General features: G+C 44.2%; 1 protein-coding gene across 1 annotated transcript in view; it reads left to right on the forward strand.

Annotated features, from left to right (window-relative positions):
• The first annotated feature begins 606 nt into the window (after positions 1–606).
• The window catches only part of LOC124595885 (dehydrogenase/reductase SDR family member 11-like), a 45,074-nt gene continuing 17,814 nt past the window's right edge, over positions 607–27,866 (forward strand). Inside the window, exons 1-4 of the mRNA XM_047134793.1 lie at positions 607–821; positions 6,304–6,466; positions 20,305–20,434; positions 27,041–27,170. Of these exons, the coding sequence (XP_046990749.1) occupies positions 684–821; positions 6,304–6,466; positions 20,305–20,434; positions 27,041–27,170 (561 nt within the window). The 5' untranslated portion in view covers positions 607–683. The remainder of the gene's footprint in view (positions 822–6,303; positions 6,467–20,304; positions 20,435–27,040; positions 27,171–27,866) is intronic.

Consider the following 27,866-nt stretch of genomic DNA (forward strand, 5'->3'; position numbering starts at 1 on the left):
CTTGTCAGTAAAAAAGTTGGAAAAAAGATATGGGTATACCAACTGGAACAGGACCATGACTACCAAAGTACTGTGGTGTTCAAACAAACCTTGCGGTTGAGAGCAGCTTTGCTTCTACTATCCCATCTTAAAGTGTTGTTATAACGGACAGGGAAGAACGTTGACTTGAGTCTAGTCGAGCATTACAGTCAGTAAACGGTTTGAGTGTCAGTAGGCACGCTGTAAAAATCACGGCATATACGTGTATAGATTTAGGGAACGTATGGAGAGAAGAGGGCAGAATACCGGAAAGGCAACAAAATCTTCCTCTGTTCACACCCATTGTCTTAGTCATGGATTCACGTCGGGCGGTAAAATTAGAATGAAGTGACACAATTGACATCTAGACACGGAAATTATTAATTTTTATGGATGTATTTCAATGACGTGGCAATCTCAAATAAGCGGGAATATATAAGCAGGAGACGGCAAAAGTTATGAAAATTCCGAATCTCCGAAAAATAGGTGACGTGGGCGGTAAAATTATCTAAGAAAGATAACTCAAGTGTTTTATGTTATCACAGCTGTTGCGCGATAGTAAGCCGCGATGCACTGTTGCGAGCTGCAGCTTGTTAGCGTAGGCAGAGTTTGCGGCCTAAGGAAATCCGTCGATACAGCGACGCCGTAGTGTACAGTCGGCGACCATGGGGATGGAAAAGTACGCCGGTCGTGTTGCCATGGTGACGGGAGCCAACTCAGGCATCGGCTTCGCCACCACCCAGGTGTTACTCAGCCGCGGCATCACCGTCGTTGGCTTCGACAAGGCAGTCGACAAACTTCAGGTAGATATGGATCACGTTATCTGTACTAATCGGCACTTACTTTCGTAAGACGCTGTCATGACGGTGTTTTCACTTTATTTCAGCTTCGTATTCAACACTTTCTTTTATACGAGAGCGTGCTCAAAAAGAAGGCCTCCGAATTTTTTATGTGAAAACTGTTAAAGCCTTTTAAACAAAACAAACGTTATTAAGATTCTACATCTCTGTTCTTTATGTCTACGTATTTATTTCTCATCGTCGCTGGTGACGAACAGATTTCTCCCAACGAAGTACCGCTTTTTTGATACCGTCGTTGTAGAATGTTTGACTCCGTTGACGGAGCCGCAACCTCATCTACGCTCGCACCGCTTCATCACTATCAAAGTGAAGTCCTCAAAGGCGTCCTTTAACAGATGAACATCGGATGGGGCCAGATTGGAATTGTATGGAGGACGATCGTTGACAGTGAAGCAAGGATTCGGCTTGTTGCAAATGCTGCAGCGTTCATGTGTGGTCTGGCATTGCTTGCTGAAAGAGAGGGTGATTCATGTGTGGACCAACTCTTTGAATTCGAAACTCGATTGCAGTACGCTGTTTCTCAAGCGCCGACATAGTTCTGTTACCCACCGCAGTGTTACTCGCTAAAATTCGGAGGACTCTAGCAGCAGAGAACTGCAAATACGTACACATGAAGAATAAAGATATAGAATGTTAATAACGTTTGTTTTATGTACAAAATTCTAAGAATTCGAAGGCACTACTTTCGAGCTCACTCTCGTACAAATGAGACTATGCCAACTAATGTGCTGGCAGGGAACGGGAAGTTCGCTCTTTCTCTTACTTTGGAACACAAAGGGCGATCAAAAAGTTTCCATTTGCAGGCGATGTTGCAGTTTATACGCAATGTTGCGCGGCTCCGATGCCGATATACAAGCATCGACATGTAGACAAGGGATTAGTGTTCGTGCCTTTCCAACGTACGTGCGGTGCATGCGGAAACGTGAAGTATTGCGACGTTGTTACCAAGTGAGCAGAAAAAAATAGCTCAAGCACTATGGGACTTTACATCTGAGGTCATCAGTCCCCTAGACTTAGAACTACTTAAACCTAACTAACCTAAGGACATCACACACATCCATGCCCGAGGCAGGATCCGAACCTGCGGCCATAGCAGCAGCGCGGTTCCAGACTGAAGCGCCTAGAACCGCTCGGTCACAGCGGCCGGCACCAAATGAGCCAAAGAGGACCAACGTGTTGTTATTCTTTTCTTGGCTGCTGAAGGAGAAAGACTGGTAGATACACAGAGAAGAATGAAGAATGCCTATGGGGCAGCATATCTGTCGAAAAACACCATTGTGGAATGATGCGCCAAAGGGTGCTGCTGGTTCATGATGTTATACACATCCTCATATCGCAGAAGTCGTAACGCAGAAGTTACAGCCAACTCAAGTGGGAGATACTCGGGCATCCGCCATATTGTGCTGATCTCTCCTCACGCGATTATCCGGCGTTCGGTCGCTTATAAAGGACCTGGAAGGGCAGACGATTCCTATCGGACGAGGATGTGCAACAGGCAGTTACTGATTTCTTCACGCATAGGACACGGTGTTTTTCCAAGCGGGTATCTTCAACCCGATGCATCGGTGGGATGATTGCCTCAATGCACAAGGCTATTTTGCCTGATTGGGATACCGATTTTGGACTGTACTGTCTTCTAACGGAAGCTTTCTGACCGCCCCTTACATGTCAACAGTGAGCGTTTACAAGTGAAAGTATCGGGCATTTACTAACTCAAACAGCTGCTTTTCCGGTTTCAAAATCTGATCCATATCTGTTTCGGTATCTTAGGCAGAAAGATGTGATGCTCTATCTTCAATATCTGCCAATGAGTGCGTCAACAGTGATTCAGTCGCGGTTGATCTAAAACTCAAGTCAGTGGCGTAGTGAACGTAACTGGCCCTCAGGGCACGATATTTATTTCATTGGTGCCCCCCTCCCCCTTCCTCCCTCCCAACGGCGCCTGGGGCACAACACTTTATTGCTCCCCCCCCCCCCCCCCCCCCGCTTTCCAGAAACACATATAGTAATATAATACATAGAATTTGCTCTAATAATAATATATTTTCCAGAAAATGTTGTTTGTCTTGGAGACTATTTGGCGTCCCTCTCCGAGTGGCGGGGAAGTATGATAGGCCCTCTTGACGTCCCCAGCCGTGCGGTCTAAGGCGCTACAGTCATGGACTGTGCGGCTGGTCTCGGCGCGGAGGTTCGAGTCCTCCCTCGGGCATGGGTGGGTGTGTTTATCCTTAGGATAATTTAGGTTAAGTAGTGTGTAAGCTTAGGGACTGATGACCTTAGAAGTTAAGTCCCGTAAGATTTCACACACATTTGAACATTTTGACATCCCCTTTCCTCTCGCTACGCCACTGACCTAAGTCAAAAAGCACAGCCAGTACATTTAATAGCAAACAAAAATTGCAAAATGACATCGAAGTGCGAATGCAGTGCCAAGCTAGACGCTAATCGGCTGTCCTCTGCTATCACGAGATTAAATTTGTTATGACACGTATGAAAATGTAGAAAAATATTACGCGCTAGTGTAGAGTCCTTGTTACCGATCACTGACATGGTGACGTACAAACACATATTAAATTTTTCAGTAACTGGGTAAATGATGCAATTTGTAAAGTATTTTTAAAGCACATATATGTGTGTGTTTTCTGTGTAAATGTGTGTGTAAGTGTGTTTGTTTGTGTGTGTGTGTGTGTGTGTGTGTGTGTGTGTGTGTGTGTGTGTGTGTGTGTGTGTATATACTTGTTAGCACATAAGTGACTTGAATTAGAATTAAAATTGTGTAATAAACTGTTTTCGATTTTCATCTACACTAACTGTCAAACAAGTGAAGCACTCAGGAGACATGGTCAGATGCCAGGGTCACTTCATACATGTACACACCATCGATGGGTATGTAAATAGCTAGGGCTGCAGTTCTCTGTGACAGGTAGAACAGTCACCAAAGTGCATTAGTGTTGTTCGTGTTTAGTGTTGTTACCAAACCTGGTAGGGTGTTACTATGAAGGACACGAAGTTGCTGTGTTACCGTATGAGACGGCGTTATCAGCACTTGTCAATGTTTGTAATGGATCTCGTTGTGGGTCTCCATTTGGCCAGCTGGTCAAATTGTGTAACATTCAGACTTGTGAGGCATTCAGAAGTGACAGTAAAGCGATGTTGTACTGCGTGAAGGTGAGAGCCGGCCTACTCGTCGCCACGACCCTGGCCGATCACGCCTGACCACTACAAGGGAAGATGGCCAGAATATGCACCCAGCACGAAGTAGCCCCTTCTCATCTGTGCCTGTCATCAGAGGCCAAGTAATGGATTCCTTGTACCAATCTGCAGACTAGCAGCAGCCGTCACATTCGTAGGATGCCACTAACATCTACATCTACATGGATACTCTGCGAATCACATTTAAGTGCCTGGCAGAGCGTTCGTCGAACCACTTTCACAATTCTCTATTATTCCAATCTCGTATAGCGCACGGAAAGAATGAACACCTATATCTTTCCGTACGAGCTCTGGTTTCCCTTATTTTATCGTGGTGATCGTTCCGCCCTATGTAGGTCGGTGTCAACAAAATATTTTCGCATTCGGAGGAGAAAGTTGGTGATTGGAATTCCGTGAGAAGATTCCGTCGCAACGAAAAACGCCATTCTTTTAATGATTTCCAGCCCAAATCCCGTATCATTTCTGTGACACTCTCTCCCATATTTCGCGATAATACAAAACGTGCTGTCTTTCTTTGAACTTTTTCGATGTACTCCGTCAGTCCTACCTGGTAAGGATCCCACACCGCGCATCAGTATTCTAAAAGAGGACGGACAAGCGTAGTGTAGGCAGTCTCCAACTCGAAAGGCTGAATTTGGGGTGGTGTTCATACAGGAAGAATGGACTGCTGATGAATGGCGTTGTATTGTGTTCAGCGATGAGTACCCATTCTGTGACATCCCACGTGACCATTGTCAGCAAGTACGGCATGACCTGGGGAGAGGTCCCATTCTTCGAATGCTCAGGAGAGGCACAGCTGTGTTACTCCTGACGTCATAGTGTGGCGAGCGATCAACACGATAACAAATGGTTCAAATGGCTCTGAGCACTATGGGACTTAACTTCTAAGGTCATCAGTCCCCTAGAACTTAGAACTACTTAAACCTAACTAACCTAAGGACATCACACACATCCATGCCCGAGGCAGGATTCGAACCTGCGACCGTAGCGGTCGCGCGGTTCCAGACTGTAGCGCCTTTAACTGCTTGGCCACCCCGGCCGGCTACACGATAACGAGTCATGGCGGATTGTGACTGAGGGAACTCGAATGGCGCAACGGAATATCACCGACGTTCTCCATTCTCATGTAGTAACTCTCATGCGTTAGTATAGTGATGGCATTTTTCAACACTACATTGCTTGTCCACACATAATATGTGCGTCTTTGAATTTCCTGTATGATGTTAAGATATTTCCGTGGATAGCAAGGCCAAATGTTTTTCACTGATAGATAATATGAGCTACCAGATTAAATGTCAGCTCCATCGAAGTGTCACTATCAAGGATATCAAGGACCGCTACAAGAGTTGTGGACCAGCTTGCATCACGAGGTTGGTATCCAACGCTGTCCAGGGCGCCCCAGACACGTCTTCGGTGGTCATCAGGACCTGAAATCTCGTTGACTGGAGTAGAACTGTCTTCAGCGATGAGTGCCACTTCGAACTGAACCCTGATGACCAGCGCAGGCGTGTCTGGAGACACCCCAACCAGTGATGGGATACCATCCTGACTGCCACTCACCATATGGTACGACAACCAGGAGTGATTGTCTGGGGTGCTATTTATTTAATAGCAGGACCCCTTTGCCCGTCACCCACAGCACACTTACAGGACAGTGCTACATCGACGATATTCTACGCTCCGATGTGTTGTCCTTCATGGCAAACCATCCTGGGCTTACATTTCAGAAAGATAATTCCCGTGCGCACAGCCCTTGTCTTTTTGCTTGCCAACCCCTACCTTGGCCAGCAAGGGCGCCGGATCTGTCCCCAGTTGAGACCGTTTGTAGCATTATGGGCAGGACCCTCCAACCAGCTCGGGATTTTGACGATGTAACCCGCCAATTGGACAGAATACGGCATAGTACCGCTCAGGAGGACCTCCAACAACTCTATCAGTCAATGGCAAGCCGAATAACTGTCCGCATAACGGCCAGAAGAGGGCCACCACGTTATTGACTTGCTTTGTTTGTCGGGCTCTATCTTTTCAATAAATCATCCAATTTTTCTGAAACTGTAATCATTTGTTTGTGCATGTGCCTCACATCTAATGATTTCCGTCCCATTCGGATAATTCCTTCGTGGTGCGTTGCCTTTCTATTTTTGTTTTGAGTGACTTTCTTTTAGTTTTCTACTCGACTGCCGTGGAATCATGTAAAGGTATTGCTCCACAGTCACTGAAACTGAAAGACGCCACTAGCAACCTACACGTTATGGAGGGGGACCTCAGGAATGAGGACAGCATTCTGGCGGCCTTTAAATGGATACGGGACCATCTGTCCGGCGTCGACATCATGATCAACAACGCTGGCCTCTGCAAGAACGCCGAACTGACATGTGAGTATTAGCACAAGAAGGTTTAAGCCATTAGAAAAGGAAAACAGGTGCAGTTCTGAAAGTCAACCGAAACGTTGCTCATATTCTTTGTTACGCTTGGGCAATACAATATACGCAGACGTGTTACATTGCAAGTCATTCTTAAGATATGTCTTACAAGAGCGACAGGTATATATCACATAAACATTACACATACACTAAAAACTACCTTGATTTAGATGTAAGTGATCTTTAGTACTAATGGTTTAAAGGATAAGTAAGGAACACTTGTGCAACTTTTCGCTCATAACTGTAACATTTGGTAGTTCCGTTAATGGCGAAAATAATGTTGCGTTTCCTTTTATAACAACAGATCAGCATGTGGTCCGCATAAATTTATTGAAGAGTAAACAATATTCTAAAAATTGACATTTTCTTAATACATGGTAATTAATTCGGTGGGTTTGGATACAGCCCCAGTAACACTAATAAGTATCAATACGGATGCCACCTTCTTGAGTAAACGTTCTGAGTATGGTTTAATCCGGGATATGCGAGTTATGAAATATAGCTAGAAAATATTCGCAAAAATTAGTTCGTATTCCAATAATGTTAAACTGACGTTCTAAATTAAAAATCTGAAATTTAAAAAAGAACAATTGAGGAAATCCTGTTGAATACCAACAAAAATTACACTCCTGGAAATTGAAATAAGAACACCGTGAATTCATTGTCCCAGGAAGGGGAAACTTTATTGACACATTCCTGGGGTCAGATACATCACATGATCACACTGACAGAACCACAGGCACATAGACACAGGCAACAGAGCATGCACAATGTCGGCACTAGTACAGTGTATATCCACCTTTCGCAGCAATGCAGGCTGCTATTCTCCCATGGAGACGATCGTAGAGATGCTGGATGTAGTCCTGTGGAACGGCTTGCCATGCCATTTCCACCTGGCGCCTCAGTTGGACCAGCGTTCGTGCTGGACGTGCAGACCGCGTGAGACGACGCTTCATCCAGTCCCAAACATGCTCAATGGGGGACAGATCCGGAGATCTTGCTGGCCAGGGTAGTTGACTTACACCTTCTAGAGCACGTTGGGTGGCACGGGATACATGCGGACGTGCATTGTCCTGTTGGAACAGCAAGTTCCCTTGCCGGTCTAGGAATGGTAGAACGATGGGTTCGATGACGGTTTGGATGTACCGTGCACTATTCAGTGTCCCCTCGACGATCACCAGTGGTGTACGGCCAGTGTAGGAGATCGCTCCCCACACCATGATGCCGGGTGTTGGCCCTGTGTGCCTCGGTCGTATGCAGTCCTGATTGTGGCGCTCACCTGCACGGCGCCAAACACGCATACGACCATCATTGGCACCAAGGCAGAAGCGACTCTCATCGCTGAAGACGACACGTCTCCATTCGTCCCTCCATTCACGCCTGTCGCGACACCACTGGAGGCGGGCTGCACGATGTTGGGGCGTGAGCGGAAGACGGCCTAACGGTGTGCGAGACCGTAGCCCAGCTTCATGGAGACGGTTGCGAATGGTCCTCGCCGATACCCCAGGAGCAACAGTGTCCCTAATTTGCTGGGAAGTGGCGGTGCGGTCCCCTACGGCACTGCGTAGGATCCTACGGTCTTGGCGTGCATCCGTGCGTCGCTGCTGTCCGGTCCCAGGTCGACGGGCACGTGCACCTTCCGCCGACCACTGGCGACAACATCGATGTACTGTGGAGACCTCACGCCCCACGTGTTGAGCAATTCGGCGGTACGTCCACCCGGCCTCCCGCATGCCCACTATACGCCATCGCTCAAAGTCCGTCAACTGCACATACGGTTCACGTCCACGCTGTCGCGGCATGCTACCAGTGTTAAAGACTGCGATGGAGCTCCGTATGCCACGGCAAACTGGCTGACACTGACGGCGGCGGTGCACAAATGCTGCGCAGCTAGTGCCATTCGACGGCCAACACCGCGGTTCCTGGTGTGTCCGCTGTGCCGTGCGTGTGATCATTGCTTGTACAGCCCTCTCGCAGTGTCCGGAGCAAGTATGGTGGGTCTGACACACCGGTGTCAATGTGTTCTTTTTTCCATTTCCAGGAGTGTATTAACAAAACAATCACATTAATGAAGTGGACAGGGAATAAACTTAAAAAAATGCTTGATCATATCTCTTGACACTAATTTTGCATACAGAATTTTAGAGCTGATTGTGCTAATGCATGCCTTGTATTACTTTCATGAGTTCCATTTTTTTAATGTACACTGGCATAAGTAAAGTTGAAGAGAATGCATTCCGCAAGCAACATTTTTTTGCGTTGATTATGTGAGGTGTAACCCTGAGCCAGTATAATACGACTAGATGAACTTCTCTTCAGTTTACTGCCCAGCCAAACCATATGAAGTGCAGCATTCCTAACTCTATGTCTGTACGTGGCGCGGCGTTGCATCTCCCATTCCTGCAGATGTCAAAATTTCGACCCTGAGATTTCACATAATTTTTCTTTTCTCCTAGCGCATAAAATTGTATTTTCTCTATCGGCTCACATGTTTGGCTCCATACTTTAACCCTTAACTGGTAACACAGTCTGTGAGACGGCTGTCGTACTTTCTGCAGGGGGCTTCAGCTTTTCCCTCCGTGCAGCTTTCTGCTGGAGCGCTGACTTTTTGCAGTGAAGGTGGAGTGGCATTCGCCCTGTTTGATCTTCACTAAATGCACAGTGAAGTCGCCGCGACGTCTCGCCGACGTACGATACGCGATTCTTATTCGCCAGACGGCGTAATCAACATCTTGTGTTTATTTTGATAATTATGCTGTAATATATAATGGTTATTACTGATAATTTCTCGTAATTAATTTGCATAATATGGAGACTGTAGCAAATTCACGCTAGCATTCAAGGCAACCTTGAAGAGACTGGCTATTGTCAACGAGTTCTGTCAGTAAATGAACTAAATTTCAAAATGCATTCGGAAAAAGTGAGTGCTTACATAACGCCTAAATTCTGACCTTTAACAAATGAACACCAACAATTTAACCTCAAGATGTGAATTTTTCGTTGAAATTTTCCAACAATTTTATTTCTGATTCTTGGTTGTTCATGAAGGAGTGGCAAAGCATAGGACTAATAACTAAAAGTTTTTTCCTTGATTTTTGAAATTGTAGGAAAGTCCACTTTTTCGGAACACCACTTGCGTATTTTCTTTTTTCTTACTAATATTTTAGTATGTTATTTCGCTGTCATATATTTGTAAATACATGCTATTACTAGCACAGTTCAGTATACAACTCAAGACAATATAGTTTTATACAAAGCAAAATTCTGGAATCTGACAGATACCACGACACCATTTACGCTACAAAATCGCATGATACCTTTTAAGTTGAAGTATAGCTGTACAGAACTGCAGTGCAGCATTCAGAGACCACTACAACACCGCTGTCGTGTAAAACTGAATGCACAATCAGTAATGCAGCACTGCTCTTCTACGTCCACATGCAGCGGGGACGGTTGGTCTCTCACTAGCCTTAAAACTATCTAAATTAGAATTATATTAATACCTTAAGATGCTGACGGGCGTTGATATATACCAACGGGGAGAGGTGAGAATGTGTGCCCCGACCGAGACTCGAACCGGGGATCTCCTACTTACATGGCAGACGTTCTATCCATCTGAGCTACCGAGGGCACAGAAGATAGTGCGACTGCAGGGACTATCTCGCGCACGCCTCCCGCGAGACCCACATTCTCACCTTGTATGTCCACACACTAGCAATCTGTCCGCCTACCTGGATAGGCTTCAGGTTGTCTGCCACTTCACTCTGCGATGGTAGGTGCTGGTTTAGCCGGCAAAAGCAGCGTTGACGAAAATTCGACTAAACATGTACCACGGAACGGCCACGTAACTCTATTCCTTGGGTAGTAGCCGAAAATTACTAAGCTAAACTATTAGGCCTTTGGGATTCTTGCATGAGACGTTTGAAAAAATGTCAAAAACGTCCTTTTAATTGATTTATTTTCTTTAAAACAAATGGCTATCAAGTCCGTATTTGATATCTCCACATCGATAATGCGATGTTACTGACTGTCTCTGTAACAAGTTCACACTCAAGACCATCCAGCATATATTTAGTCCGACCCGATATTTTGAGCGTCATAAACAGCCCCTACTTGCAAGTTAACAATTCAGTCGTTCAGTAGGCTTCTTGTAAAGAAGTACTCGCCATAATGTCTAGTTATCTGCACGAAACAACCCATGCGGAGATTATGTACGACATGAAATGTTCACAGGTAAATATCTCCTTAAATAAACCACTCACAAGGCTCAAACTTCCACAAAATATTCAGTACTATGTCGATTTTTGTCTACAACACGAAAACCGTTCAAACGAGCGAATTTCTTCATTTTCTTACAAATTTATCAGGGAGATTTAACACAGGTGTTTGCCAGAAGACGGCTCCCGAGTAGCTTTGTAGAGGCATAGATCTGAGGCACAAAGCCCTACTCAAGAGCGAGAGAATTGCTGGATTCCTATTGGCTAGTATGTTAAGCAGTCAATCAGACCATTCTCTAGCACTTCTAAATTCGCGGTATTTCTAATGTCAGCCAGTCAGATTACCACAAGTAGTTTAGACTGGAAATCTCATAATTCCGAGAACAAATAAAATTTAATGAAAACAAAACACGATTCCTTTACAAAAATTAAATTACTAATAAATTTAATACCCAATACACCTCCTCGCTGCCTTTTATAAAATCAAGCTCACTCGAACATACATCACAAATTACCCTATTGCACAACTCCCATAGCGCTCATAAGGCAACCTCCCCATCGCACCCCCCTCAGATTTAGTTATAAGTTGGCACAGTGGATAGGCCTTGAAAAACTGAACACAGATCAATCGAGAAAACAGGAAGAAGTTGTGTGGAACGATGAAAAAAATAAGCAAAATATACTAACTGAGTAGTCCATGTGCAAGATAGGCAACATCAAGGATAATGTGAGCTCAGCAGCGCCGTGGTTCCGTGGTTAGCGTGAGCAGCTATGGAACGATAAGTCCTTGGTTCAAGTCTTCCCTCGAGTGAAAAGTTTACTTTCTTTATTTTCGCAAAGCTATGATCTGTCCGTTCGTTCATTGACGTCTCTGTTCACTGTAATAAGTTTAGTGTCTGTGTTTTGCGACCTCACCGCAAAACCGTGCGATTAGTAGATGGAAGGACGTGCCTCTCCAATGGGAACCGAAAACATTTGATCGCAAGGTCATAAGTCAACCGATTCCTCCACAGGAAAACACGTCTGATATATTCTATACGACACTGGTGACGGCATGTGCGTCACATGACAGGAATATGTTGTCGACCCACCTAACTTGTACACTTGGCGAATGGGTAAAAAGATTCTTCTACCTTGCCCGATTTAGGTTTTCTTGTGGATGTGATAATCACTCCCAAAAAAGTGATGAAAACATAAGAGTTTTTTACATAAACTGCAACAAATGAATGCAACAGTTTCACAGTCGCACAGTTTTCCCTGTGCTCTGTCAAAACATATGTTTTTAACGTTTTCAAATTTTTCTGTGTGTAGACCGTCAAATCCTGCATATGTCCAAGCAAATCTGAACGTGTCCTGGAATTTTGGAGAGCGAAGTCGATTATGTGCGAGTGTCTGAACTTTGATAATTGACACAGGATCACGTACACAATACTGCTCTGTGTACCTGAACAGCTTCGCAAAATCATAGAATCTTTTCACAAAGTATTTCACTTGCCGAAAACCAATCACATCTAACGGTTGCACAAGAGGTGTACAACCTGGAGGAATGGTAATCACGTCTACTCCCACACTAAAATTGTACAATGGTTCAAATGGCTCTGAGCACTATGGGACTTAACATCTGAGGTCATGAGTCCCCTAGAACTTAGAACTACTTAAACCTAACCAACCTAAGGACATCACACACATCCATGCCCGAGGTAGGATTCGAACCTGCGACCGTAGCAGTCACGCGGTCCCGGACTGAAGCGCCTAGAAGCGCTCGGCCACCGCGACCGGCTATTGTACAATGCCTGATCCTTCTGTCCTGTATAGCTGTCAAGGAGTAAGGCAAAATCTTTGTCCGCATAAGGAGCAATCACACGTTCATTAAAGTCTTTCACTAGTCTTTTCTCCATTTTTCCTGACGCACTGCAATTCACAATGACATTCGGCGTTTGCGCAAGTACCCTATTCACCTGTTGCTAAACTTGCGGTCCAAATACACCATTTTTTTCCTGCAAACATAAATAAAATGTAGGTAAAAGAAATCCTGCTTTGTTCAGAGCATATTGTATGGTATAACTATGTGAAGTGGCATGCAGCTGGTCTACAGTACATTCCATGTCGCCTTCTCCAACTAACGATAACGTGCGGGTCGAATTCATTTCATTGTTAAAACCGGACTGATCTATGTTGGTAATACATGCGTCTTCATACTGTTGGAATCTGACGTTCGTTTCTGTAACAAACGTCTTGGAACACTCTAAAAGTTTTTCCAGTTTATTCGCGTAGTTCTTGCTTACATATTTCGGAATCTTCCTGCTCGTAATTTTGTATTTTCTTTTGAACGAGACAAGGCAATGAGATGAAGTCTTGAAGTCCAGGCCGATTTGTTTAGCGTAATGCAGTCCCCAAATCTGTAGGTCTGTATCACGCACTGCACGTAATTCATTTCTGGCTTTAATAAATTGTCGGTATACATGGTTTGGTTTTCTAGTTCACTGAACTTCGGTCTTCGGCTTCCACCTCGTTCCACAACTTCTTTGCAATATTTAATTGTGCTTTTTTCCTCCATCCCTTTTAATTTCTTAAATTTATTTGTCACTTCACTCCATAATCTATATTTGCGTCTTTTAATTGGTTTGGACAGTAATCTGTATTGGAGCATTTCCTTCATGTAACCCAAAGAAATACCATCAGATTGAGGTCGCAGTATTTCATCTTCGTGTTCTTCGTACGGATCGTCAACAATCTCATCATCTGGCACATACAGCCCCGCAGCAATCAGCAAGGTATCGTCATCACCACACGTACTGTTTATCAACAAATGTCGGAAATAATCATACAAATGTTCGACAATCGTTCGATCCCTTAAGGAACTTTCCGATTCCTTATAGTTCGGAAAATATTCATTGACCTTGTTATTGAAGTCGCGAGCTATATTTGCTGGATTCATATTGCCCACGGAATACATCTCACGTATTTAATGCACTCTCGTCCAAAGTAGCGAACAGTCAACTGCCAGCCAGGGAGCCTCGTTAGCAGGAATACTCTTTCTGTGCACTGTAGTCGACTGACGTCGTGTGTTTCGATGTTTGTGTAGGTGTAACGTCCCCATATTACGGCGCAGTTACCTCGCATCGGACGGACGGACGGACAGATAATAATTGTCTGAAAATATGAAATTAAACTTTTCACTCGAGGGAAGACTTGTTACCAAGGACCTCTAGTTCCACAGCTGCTCACACTAACCACGGGACCACGGCGCTCCTGAGCTCAGAGTATCCTTGATGTTGCCTATCTTCCGCATGGACTATTCAGTGTGTATATTTTGCTTATATTTTTCATAGTTCCACACAACTTCTTCCTGTTTTCTCGATTGATCTGTGTAGTTTTTCAAGGCCTATCCACTGTGCCAACTTATAACTAAATCTGAGGGGGGTGCGATGGGGAGGTTCCCTTGTCAGAGCCATTTGAACCAATTTTTGCACAACTTTCTCACACTTACATCTACATAGTTTAAGTAAAATATCACATTCTCACTTTATGTATGTCCTCAATTAACTTTCTCAGTCTCTTCAAAACACTCACACAACCAAAACACAACGAAGTAATAATTTTCCAGTGTAGTTTTAATTACGTCAGGAACCTGTGGCAATGAAACTAAAGAAAATTCCTGAAAATTAAATTATATGAATCTATCCTCTTGATTGTAGTTTCAGTTGATACTGCATATTTATACATTACAGTCCATAACTCGGTTTCACATTGGCAGCACGTTATTACGTATTTTAGTTAAAAATTTGTATCTCCGAAAGTATTGAAGTTATTGATTTTCAATTTTAATAGTATAGTTGTGTTATTCATAGAAATTGTTACATAAAGTATGAAAAAGATCGATTAATATTTAACAGTATTTTTTCAGATTCATAGAGAGCATGTGTAACGCATTGGACGCAGCGTTAAGCAAGTACACGGCTTAATCGGCCCAGTAGCTAGCGTCAGCTGTGCTTAACGTGAGAACCAAAATCTCGCGGCTCCAACGAAAGCTACGCTTTCAATGCTAGTTGACAACTCGTAATAATTCGCTACGTTACACACAGACAAATAGTAAACTACCGCTGTGATTCCGTTCGGCGACAAAGGGAGGGGGTGAACTCACGGGAATTGTGTATGGATGATGGGCATTTATACCACAGGCATTTTCAAAAAGTGTTGAAAATTGGCATCGGCTTCCCCACACCAATTTCTTTAGCTGCGGTTCGGTAACGACTGCACCTGGAAGGGACAAGTAAAACACTGTGGACGCTAGTTTTCAAGTGTAGTGAAAGATTAGCAGTCGTCTTGGCCGCAGAACGGCACCAAAACCGCCGCCGCATCAAGGAACCGGAATAATTTCCCGTGAACATCGTGAATACGGGGTGGTTATAACTAAAGTGCATCTACACACGGAAGCCCAGTCTGGACTGTTGCTGAGCTACGCTGAAAAAATAAGTTCCAGTTGTGGCCACCAGGTGCAAATCTGGTGTTGTACGCTGTTTATATAACGGTGCGACATTCACACTGTCATCTGCAAATCATAATGTGAGAGAACAATATGGCTATCGAGAAGAAATACGGTGCGCTGTTAGTGAAACTGTTTTACGTGAACGGTAGCAAATACTGTGCTGCATTGAGGGACTGTCGCCGACCGAACGGTCTCAGGTGATGCCCGATGCCGTTAAAAGTTTTAAAGAAGGTTATAATGAAATTCGAAAACAAGGGTGAGTTTGGTGCGGCACTTCGAATAGGAAGGTGTCCTATCCCGGTGGAAGTTCTCGTGCCCAGGCTAGAATTAGAGCTCGTGCAGTGTAACGAGAATTGTCCATCACGTGGTCAACAGTGCGGAAAGTTCTGCGGACTATTTCACACTGGTACCCGAACAGGATCCAGACGGTACAGCAACTGAAACCTTACGATCTGCATTAACTTTTCGAATTCAATCTTCTGTTTCTGGAACGAATGACATGTGGCAGAGCAATATTTTGTGGAATGATGAGGCACATTCTACACTACAGGGTGCAGTGAGTACACAGAACTGCCGAATTTGGGGTATTGTTAAACAGCGTGTTGTGCACAAAGAGCTATTGCACTCGCCGTATGTGACTGTGTGGTGTGGATTCACAAGCGCCATTATTCTCGGTCCATTCGTCTTTGAAGAGAATACGCCTTGTGGGCCACACAGGTGTACCGTGACATTTGCACGTTATCAAAACCTTGTACAGCATGTGATTCCTGCTTTGGAAGAGTGAAACTGTGTGGAAATCTCTGTTTTGATGCAAGATGAGGCAAACATCTCATGTCGCTTGCCTGCTTAATACAACCTTCCACGAACGTGTTATCTCCAGATGTATGGCCTGCTCACCTGATCTGAATCCATGTGACTTTTGACACTGGGAATTTCTAAAAGAACGCATTTACCAGGGTCAGGTTTGGTCTCTACCTGACCTGAAATCCGGCGTACAGGAGCACGTTGCTAAGATTCCATCGGAACTGCTGCGAACGACTTCTGAACTCGTCGACGTCTCCAGTGCTCGTATTGAACAAAATGTGTGAGCGGAGGTTAATAAGAAAATCAGCATTATGCCTTTCTTACTTGTTTTTCCTTTTCTGACCACATCCCGTTCTTAATCCATTACATATGGAAACATTTTTATTCACAGCGACAGATTTGCATCTCGTGGCTAAAATTAGAACTAATTTTTTCCTAGGGTAAATCGCTTCCGGATTAACACATTAGCATATCTACTAAGTTTTGCTGCCATACGGTAATTACAGACCACAACGGACCTCTTTGAGTAGTTGCACTTCAATTGAAGAATTGCGCGGGAAAACGGGCAAATTCTCAAATGTTAAAGCTTGGAGATAAGCGTTGCCATCCGTTGCTGGGTAGGGGAAATATCAAATTTGACATTGGTCTCACCCCTAAATATCACTTTAGGATATTTGTGGGTGAGACCAATGTCAATATTGATAGTTCCCTTTACCCAGCAACAGATGGCAACACTTATCTCCCAGCTTTTATACTTGAGGATTAGCCCGTTTTCCGCGCATATCTTCAATTATAGCCACATGGCGTGAGAAAACTGTCATTGATAACGTCACCGTATATTCTGTCCCGCTCGGCAATGTTAAAACTGCAATTTACTGTAGTAGCAGGCAATCATTGCTGAAAATATGTGAAAATTTTGTTATGAACAAAAAATTTGTACCCAGATTCCACGAGTGGTCAAACGCTTCTCTTGCCCTCCCTTGCGGATGTATATGCACACCAGTGAGCAAATATAATATAATACGAGACAACTATAATATGGCTCATGTTGTTTTGAGATACTGCCCGCCATTTTTCATTATGTCAGTCGGCAGATCATTATCACTAATTTTCGACTTTGTTAAATATTTGAGTGGATGTTAGGATTTCCAAATGCCAGAAATAACATTCGAGGCGCTGTCACGAATCAGTTCATTTAATTAACAGCTAACAGTTAAAAGCATCTTTATAAAAACATGAAATATCACGCGAGTTTAACACTACAAACAGTAAATGCTCCCCACCCACAATTCGTTATAGCAACGTCAAACACTTGATTAATTTACAGAAGAGTTAATGTGATGATGATTACGATGATGATGATGATTATGATGATGATGATGAAACTAGCCGTGGGTCGATCAACAGCATGGTTATCAGTGCCCTTACGAAGGGCATGAGGGAGACGACGACGAAGGCTGTCCCCACAGGCAGGGGTGCCTATAATGGTACAGCCCCTATCAATTATAAAAAGCCACCGAGGTAATACACTAAACCATGAGACTGAAAATCGATTAATAATAATGCTAAACTCCCCACGTTGGAAAGTTCGGCTGCCGAGTTGCAAGTCTTTTCCGTTGACGCCACATTGGGCAACTTGCATGTCGATGACGATGAAATGAAGAAGTAGACAACACAATACTCAGTGCCCGAGCAGAGCAAAATCTCCGACCCAGCCGGGAATCAAACCTGTGCCCGCTGCGTAGCAATCAGAGACGCTGACCACTCAGCTAAGGAGGCTAAGCTATCCATTTCGACCACGCTGACCGCTAACGGCCGAGTTCATGTGTTAAATGTTTGATATTAAGCGCTTCTAATCTTTACAGTTAAGGACGAAAAACCCTAATTATGTAGGTTTCTTTAGTTTCGGTAATACTCCCAGGTTAATGAAAAAGTAAAAACCAAAATTAATTAATCATGAAAATGAAAAACCTGTTATGTGCTCATGTTGGACCTCTTTGGCAAATAGTGCTAGTGTCAAACCTATATTTTAGGGGTGATCGTAACCAAAGTTACAGAAACAAAGTCATTAAATTGGAAAAAGTTTTTCAAGCGTCTCAATGTTTATCACTTAATTTCTCCTGAACTGTGTGTGGGGAACGCTCTGTTGTGAAAGCGTTGGAGGCTGCGGACCAAATAGACAGGCAGCACCAAGACTTGACACTTGGCCCCCGTCTATCCTGCTGGTGACCACCCATCCCCCATCACCGGTCGTCACACCTCTTCCGGAGGAATGCAATTGGCCAATCTGCTGGGTCCTCGGAAGGGAGGTCTGCTATTCATCCGCTGTAACAGAACAAACTGGATATCAAGCCGACAATTCACCTGAATGCAACGAGTTGAAAACTCATCTAATCATTGAGACAATACAACACCAGGACTTGGCTGATAACCCGATAAGATTTTACCAGTGAATTCGCCGAGATAGCATTCATCGCCGTACACATTTTAGCTGGTGCCACTTGATCATGGTGACCGTATCTTTCCCGAATTGCAGTGCTCAAGGTATACGAGGTGCATTCAAGTTCTAAGGCCTCCGAATTTTTTTCTAATTAACTACTCACCCGAAATCGATTAAACTGGCGTTACTTCTCGACGTAATCGCCCTGCAGAAGTACACATTTTTTACAACGCTGACGCCATGATTCCATGGCAGCGGCGAAGGCTTCTTTAGGAGTCTGTTTTGACCACTGGAAAATCGCTGAGGCGATAGCAGCACGGCTGGTGAATGTGCAGCCAAGGAGAGTGTCTTTCATTGTTGGAAAAAGCCAAAAGTCACTAGGAGCCAGGTCAGGTGAGTAGGGAGCATGAGGAATCACTTCAAAGTTGTTATCACGAAGAAACTGTTGCGTAACGTTAGCTCGATGTGCGGGTGCGTTGTCTTGGTGAAACAGCACACGCGCAGCCCTTCCTGGACGTTTTTGTTGCAGTGTAGGAAGGAATTTGTTCTTCGAAACATTTTCGTAGGATGCACCTGTTGCTGTAGTGCCCTTTGGAACGCAATGGGTAAGGATTACGCCCTCGCTGTCCCAGAACATGGACACCATCATTTTTTCAGCACTGGCGGTTACCCGAAATTGTTTTGGTGGCGGTGAATCTGTGTGCTTCCATTGAGCTGACTGGCGCTTTGTTTCTGGATTGAAAAATGGCATCCACGTCTCATCCATTGTCACAACCGACGAAAAGAAAGTCTCATTCACGCTGTCGTTGCGCGTCAACATTGCTTGGAAACATGCTACACGGGCAGCCATGTGGTCGTCCGTCAGCATTCGTGGCACCCACCTGGATGACACTTCTCACATTTTCAGGTCGTCATGCAGGATTGTGTGCACAGAACCCACAGAAATGCCAACTCTGGAGGGGATCTGTTCAACAGTCATTCGGCGATCCCCCAAAGCAATTCTCTCCACTTTCTCGATCATGCCGTGAGACCGGCTTGTGCGACCCCGAGGTTGTTTCGGTTTGTTGTCACACGATGTTCTGCCTTCATTAAACTGTTGCACCCACGAACGCACTTTCGGCACATCCATAACTCCCTCACCACATGTCTCCTTCAACTGTCGATGAATTTCAATTGGTTTCACACCACGCAAATTCAGAAAACGAATGATTGCACGCTGTTCATGTAAGGAAAACGTCGCCATTTTAAGTATTTGAAACAGTTCTCATTCTCACCGCTGGCGGTAAAATTCCATCTGCCGTATGGTGCTGCCATTTCTGGGACGTATTGACAATGAACGCGGCCTCATTTTAAAACAATGCGCATGTTTCTATCTCTTTTCAGTCCGGAGAAAAAAAAATCGGAGGCCTTAGAACTTGAATGCACCTCGTACTACGGGCACACTGGCAACTGAGAATACCAGCGTCTTTGCGACCTGCTAGTTGGAGTGTCCCACGCTTCGGAAACATGAGGGCCATAAAACATGCTGTCAGCCTGCGCCTACTGATCTCGAGTCTCTCGCTGACGTCCAGGATAAGGCTGTAGCTCATCGAATTCCCTTCGCAAAGCCCCAAAAGCGCCCGCTCTACAGTACAGAGGCAACCTCTTTTACAGCTGCTCGTGGGCATTTAATAAAGTAACTTTTCTATAGACTGTAACAGACTGCAGTACCACACAGTCGTCCACTAACCTACAGTTGCATTATGTCATTTTAAATATGTGTTACACTGAAGAGCAACCATCAGCAGAGCGACGTCGTATTCGCAAAGTATGTAATTGGTGTTTCTTTTAACGTGAGCAGCTGCCCAAACAGACATTTGGCGGGATCTTCTGGACGTGAACGTGCTGGGTCTCAGCATCTGCACCAGGGAGGCCGTGCAGGACATGCTGAGCAGGGGCGTCGATGATGGCTTCGTCATCCACATCTGCAGGTACTGCAAAACCCACAGTAAACACTCTACGTGCTCAGTTGGTAGAAAAACAGTGAGACACCCTCTTGCTCGCCCACAGTATTAAGCTATACAGCTTAACTGAACACATACTTTCGCAATCTATTACAGATATACTCAGCAAAATACTGTAGTCAATATTAATTCCCTCTAGCTTTTCTACTTCTACCAATCAGTTTTATCGCTATGAAAGTGAAATACAGTGTGTTCCGCGTGTGGCTCAAACGCATCTGCGGCGTTGAGTGAGAACTAACGTCTTAGGCTATCACCGCTTGATGCTGCGATCTGGTACTCGAAATGTGTGGCGCATTAGCTGTAGGTACTGCACTACTGTTCTTCTGTAAAGTTTCAGTTTTTGTGCACAACTCCGTGATCAGATGTTAGTGACACACCAGTCTGAACTGCTAAATGACGCAACGATTTTCTCGGACCATTCCGAGGCCGTTCCTGAGGCGTCTAAAGGCGACATACACTGAAGAGACAAAGGAACTGGTACACCTGCCTAATATCGTGTAGGGCCCGCGCTACCACGTAGAAGTGCCGCAAGACGAAGTGGCATGAACTCGACTAATGTCTGAAGTAGTGCTGGAGGGAACTGACACCATGAATCCTGCAGGGCTGTCCATAAAATCCGTAAGAGTACAAGGGGACGGAGATCTCTTCTGAACAGGACGTTGCAAGGAATCCCAGATATGCTCAATAACGTTCGTGTCCGGGGAGTTTGGTGGCCAGCGGAAGTTTTTAAACTCAGAAGGGTGGTTCTGGAGCTACTCTGTAGCAATTGTGGACGTGTGGGGTGTGTGGGGTGTCGCTTGTCCTGCTGGAATTGTCCAAGTCCGTCGGAATGCACAATGGACACGAACGGCTGCAGGATGATTACGTACGTGTCACCTGTCAGAGTCGTATCTAGACGCATCAGGGATCCCATATCAGTCCAACAGCAAATGCCCCACACCATTACAGAGCCTTCACCTGCTTGAACAGACCCCTGCTGAGAAGCAGGGTCCATGGATTCATGAGGTTGCCTGCATACGTCCATCCGCTAGATACAATTTGAAACGAGACTCCTCCGACCAGGCAACATACTTCCAGCCATCAGCAACCCAATGTCGGTGTTGAGGGGTCCAGGCGAGGCGTAAAGCGTTATGCTTTATGTCGTGCAGTCGTAGAGTACATTCGCTCGATAGAATTTGAAATTAGACTCGTCCGACCAGGCAACATGTTTCCAGTCATCAGCAGTGCAATGTTGATGTTGACGGGCCCAGGCGAGATGTAAAGCTTTGTGTCGTGCAGTCATCACGGGGAAAAGAGTGGGCCTTCCGCTCCGAAAGCCCATATCGATGTTGTTTCGTTGAATGGTTCAAAAATGGTTCAAATGGCTCTGAGCACTATGGGACTTAACATCTGAGGTCATCAGTTCCCTAGAACTACTTAAATCTAACTAACCTAAGGACATCACACACATCCATGCTCGAGGCAGGATTTGAACCTGCGACCGCAGCAGTCGCGCGGTTCCGGACTGAAGCTCCTAGAACCGCTCGTTGAATGGTTCGCACGCTGACACTTGTTAATGGCCCAGGACTGAAAACTGCAGCAATCTGCGGAAAGGTTACACTTCTGTCACGTTGAACGATTCTCTTCAGTCGTCGTTGGCTAAGTTCTTGCAGGATCTTTTTCCGGCCGCAACGATGTAGGAAATTTTATGTTTTACCGAATTCCTGATATTCACAGTATGCTTGTGAAATGGTCATACTGGAAAAGCCCCACTTCATCGCTGCTTCGGAGATTCTGTGTCTCATCGCTCGTGCACCGACTATAACACCACGTTCAAAATAACTTAAATCTTGATAACCTTCCAGTGTAGCAGCAGCAACCGATCTAACAACTGCGCCAGACACTTGTTGTCTCATATAAGCGTTGCCGGCCGCAGCGCAGTATTCTGCCTGTTTTCACACCTCTGTATTTGAATACGCATGCTTATACCAGTTTCTTTGGCACATCAGTGTATCACCTGCCGCTGTGACCCAAGTAGTGGGACTGGTTCTCTTGCAATGCTGGAGACATATGCGTCATACGTGAAACACTGTATAGTAGTGTACTTCAATTAGTGTATTGCATATTAGTTTCCCTTTTCCTCTATTTGTACTCGTTAACAACGATTGCACAAATGCAACGATATTCAAGACATTTTTGAATTTACATTATCTCCAAACTTTCATGAAACCTATTCACTTGATAAAGTAGATCTACTGTTATAAAAATTTTATTTGCCTGATTTTTTAATTATGTTTTAAAGCAATTACGCTGTAAAATTCTGGGTTTGTGAGAACAATAGTATTTTTTCGTATTGTTAATGCAAACTATTAACTTTGAAAATGGAATTAAGAAGTATACGTTCATAGGTAACTCAAACTGCTGGCGTCTATGGTCTGCACTGTGACACTTAACGCGAAACAATCTGTAGCTGCTAACTTTTCTTTTTTAGTCTTCGGTATGGTGACTGGTTTGACGCGGCCCATAGGAAATTCCTCTGTTGTGCCGACCTTTCACCTCAGCCTGACGCCTGGATCCGACATCGTCAACTATTTGTTGGATACTTTTAATCTTCTACAGTTCCCTCTAGTACTATGGAAATTATTACCTGTTGTCTTAACGCATCCCATGTCATCCTATTCCGTCTTCTTCTCACTAGTTTCCATATATTCTTCGCTGATGACCTCGATGTTGAACGCCCATAAACCCCCCCCCCCCCCCTCCATATATTCTTTTCCTCGTTGATTCTTAGCAGTTCACGTAATATTCATTATCCTTCTACACCACTACATCTCAAACGCTTCGATTCTCTTCTTTTCCGGCTGCCCCACAATTCTTCAATCGCTACAATACAATGCTGTGGTCCAAACGTGCATGCTCAGAAATTTCTTTCTCCAATTGAAATCTATGTTTGCTACTAGTAGACTTCTTTCGCCCGGAACGTCTTCTTTGTGTATGCTAGTCTACATGTCCTCGTTGCATCGTCCATGAACTATTATTTTGTTGTTTCCAAGATAGCAGAAGTCCATCACTTCGTCTTCTTCATGGTCCCCAATTTTGATGTTAATTTAATTACTTCTACTGTTGTTGTAGGGAAGCAGTTTAATCTCCCTCCATTTTTTATCCTTTAGACTGTTCATTTCAATCCATTGCCCTACAGTTCTTCATCATTTAGAATGGCAATGCAATCTCGTCATTGATCTTTCTTCACTCAGTATTTTAATAACACTATTGAATCTTTCTGTTATTTACGTCATTGCTTCTTCGTTATGCAGATTGAGCAGTAGGGGCGAAAGACTACATCCCTGTATTACATTCTAATTCCAGTGCATCGTTATCCGTCTTCCATTCATATTTTTTCCTCTTAGTCCTTGCACATACCGCACATTATCCGTCTATCCCTATACCTTACTCCTACTTTTCACAGAATTTTAACATCTTGCTCCATTTTACATTGTCTAACTCTTTTTCCCTGTCGACAATTCCCACATTTTTCTTAAGTCTTGGTTCCATTATGTAGCACTGCCTCTTCGGTGTCTTTACCTTTCCTACAGTCAAACTGATCGTCATCTAACAGATACTCGATTTTCTTTTCCATTCTTCCGTATATTATACTCATTACATTTTCACATACTTTCTCTATCTCTTCGGCTTCTGCCTGTGACGTCGTAGTGTACACTTGAGCTAGTCTTGATCGTTTTCTTCATGTGTGGTACCATAACCAAACATTTGTTATATTTTGAAGTTTTCCACCCTTGCTGGAGATTAAATGTCCTTGTACCATTGTTGTTGGCGATGATTTGCTGTCGATTCTGATGAGGACAACACTGGCACCCAGTCACTGAACTGTTCACAGAAACTCTGTGTCCTATCTTCCTATTCTTAACGAGTCCTATTCCTTTTGTACCATTTTATGATGCTGTAAACTTTACCATACGCTTATTTGAACAAAAATACTAATCTTCTTTCCACTTGACTTCGCGAACCCCCGATATATCTGAATTGAGTCTTTTTATTTCGTTCTCAGATTTACAAGCTTCCCTACAACGCTCAGCCTTCTAACGTTACAAGCTCCATTTCATAGAACAATGTCTTTACGTTGGTTATTCAGTTCTTATAGTTACCTACCACTTACAAGCCCCCTCCCCGGCCCGGGATCCAATTGGAGGATTGAAACGGATTCTTTTGCCTTGATCATCAAACACTTTTTCCAATAACAAGCTACATATCCTTTGGATACACATTATACGTCTTTAATGCAGTGTTTTGCATTGCCTTTTGCATCCACGTGCCGTTGATCACCGCTGATTCTTCCACCTTTTTTGGGGAAGTTTCCCAGCCCAGGGTCAAGAGAGTGACCTCAGCCTCTGTCCGCACCCCCGCCTATATTGATAAGGCCACTGTCAGAGAGGGGGGGGGGGGTGACTTTTTATGGCGGAAGTCTTCAGCCGCCATTACTGATGATTTATATTCAAAAGCAGTGGCTGGGTTTGGCCCCGGAACATCCTTGATTACTTGTCAGAGATGCTATCCCTACACTACAGTCACTAACTATCTAAGTATTGTTATTATGATCAATCTAACTTACCAGCTGCAAAGATCAACTCAAGTAAGCATAAAAATGATTAATAGAACCAGTTGTTGAGTTGTCTTATATAGAGCAGTTGAAAAACAACTGAACGAACGAGGAAAAAAATAGAGAAAAACCAGCCTGGAGTGATTTTGGTAAACTAAATAGACATTTGATAAATCAGCTGGCAACGTGAAAGTTTACAATGGGTATGTCTTACCATTTTCAATTATGCAAGTAAAACATGGACTTTTAATGAGATAGCCGTTCAGCAAGTGAGAGTTGTTCGACGATCAGCGGAGAATTTCACTTTGGCAGTGGGGACCACAAACAGAGACACAAAATAAACACGCCAGGAAACAAATCGAAACTGAGATTCCGACTGTACTGAAAATTAAGAGAGATGGGCTTGTGAATGATGGATGCACCAAGAAAGGAACAAGATGACGATATAATGAAAGGCGCGTTCATGACACGTGATAACATGAACTAGCGATGTGGATGTGTAGAGCTGAGTACGTAATACATCCGGCCGGTATGGCATTAGAGCTGTGCAGACGATCAGTGCAATCAAATTCCAGCAATATCTATGATTCACATTCCTGATTAAATTACTTTATCTGCGCCTTCCAGGTTAACGGCAGGCCGATGAGAAGAACCAGACACTTGACCACGGTCTCCATATGCACCGCGTTATATATGAAACTGTGGTGCAGTTTACAAAGTCAAGAATGAATACTGTGTTTACAGAGCACCTGCCTGTAATTGGTGTCACAAAAGTGATAGTATGACAATTACTGAAGTAAATGAAAAAAAACGTAAATTAGTTACAAACTACGGCGTGCACACATTCATTCAACATGTAAACGTCACTACTGATACTCGGATTTAGGTTACGGCATGTTCGATATGCCTGCCATCATTGACGATGAAGTGGCGCAGACGAATAGCGAAATTGTGCATGACCCGCTAAAGTGTCGGAACATCGATGCTGTCGGTGACCTCCTGAATGGCTACATTCAGCTCAGTAAAGGTCTTGGGGTTATTATTGTAGCCCTTGTCTTTAATATAGCTCCACAAAAAGAAGTCGGATGCGTTCAGATCCGGAGAATATGGCGGCAAATCGAGGTCCCTGCCAGTGGTCTCTGGGCTCCCCAGAGCCAGAATGCGGTCCCCAAAGTGCTCCTCCAAGACACCAAACACTCTCCTGTTTCGATGGTACCGAGTTCTGTCTTACATGAACCACATCTTGTCGAAATTAGGGTTAATTTGGATAATGGGGATGAAATCATCTTCCAAAACATTCACGTACCGTTCAATAGTCACCGTGCCACCAAGGAATATCGCACCGATTATTCCGTGGTTGGACACTGCACACCACACAGTCATCCGTTGATGGTGAAGAGACTTCTCGATCGCGAAATACGGATTCTCAGTCCCCCAAATGTGCCAATTTTGCCTATTGACGAACCCATCCAAATGAGAGTCAGCTTCGTCCCTAAACCAAACCGTACGTACACATAGTCTTTCCCATCATGCCCAGCGGCCAACCGTGCAGTTGGAACGTCCTATACGCAAACCGTTCATAAATTATGAAAATTTTATTTCTTGTAGTTTAATAATTGTCACCCTGTAAGTGAAAAAAAAATCCAATATTATTTGCTGGTACTGGAAAGTATACAGGATTGGAAATTACCGACATTGGAGTGAAAACAAAATAACCTGTGAAATGTGTTCCTCAAGTCACATTCGATATCTCAAAAAGGGACGTCAACGCGGAGTCGATCAATTGCTTTTTCGTAGCTGTTTTTGGCCTCTAATAGACCAGTAACTGTACCTAGGCTGAGACCTCTTTGTCCGTTGGAAAACGATGCCAGAAAAAGTTTTTTCACTTTCAGAGCTTTTCACATAAATATCATAACTTTTTTCTGTCGATGATATTCATTGTATTTATGATCTACAAACTGTTATTTTCGTGTTCACAGCATATGTGGACACATTCTACCATTTAACAGCGACGTTGCAATGTACTGCGCCAGTAAGCAGGCTGTCAAGACGCTGCTAGAGGGCCTTCGGAAAGATCTCGTCGCCAGGAAAAGCAAAATTAGAGTCGGCGTGAGTTTCTAATTGAATTTTTACATTGCATGCTATTTTCAAATGCAAACTATTGATACTGGGAAATTCATTCCTTCATAAACGAACGATTTGCGTATATAGCGTGGGCCATTGATCATGACCGGGTCAAATATCTTCCGAAATAAGCGTGCGGTTCTAGGCGCCACAGTCTGGAGCCCAGCGACCGCTACGGTCGCAGGTTCGAATCCTGCCTCGGGCATGGATGTGTGTGATGTCCTTAGGTTAGTTAGTTTTAAGTAGTTCTAAGTTCTAGGCGACTGATGACCTCAGAAGTTAAGTCGCACAGTGCTCAGAGCCATTTGAACCATCTGAACCTATGGCTGCGCCATCTAGCGGGCCAACCATAGCGCCATCTGGTTTCCCCCTTCAAGCTAGACGAATTTCGTTCTTTGTAGTTTCCTCGTTTGATGCTTATTTCGTGAGATATTTGGCCCGGTCACTATCAATGGACCACACTGTACATTTGCAACAAAAAAAAAAAAATAGTTTCTCAAAGAATGTTTTGATGTTCTACGTCCTTTCCTAAATAGGATGACGAGTAATTGCTACTTTCATCACTGTAGTCATATGTTGAATAAAAACGAGCGGATTTCAAAACATGAGTTACACGTGTCAAATTGTGTCACGTAGCAGTGTCACTTTGAAGCATAGTGCAGCGTTCCACAAAAGTTTTTT

Source organism: Schistocerca americana, chromosome 2 (genome assembly GCF_021461395.2).
Source record: "Schistocerca americana isolate TAMUIC-IGC-003095 chromosome 2, iqSchAmer2.1, whole genome shotgun sequence".
NCBI lineage: Eukaryota > Metazoa > Arthropoda > Insecta > Orthoptera > Acrididae > Schistocerca > Schistocerca americana.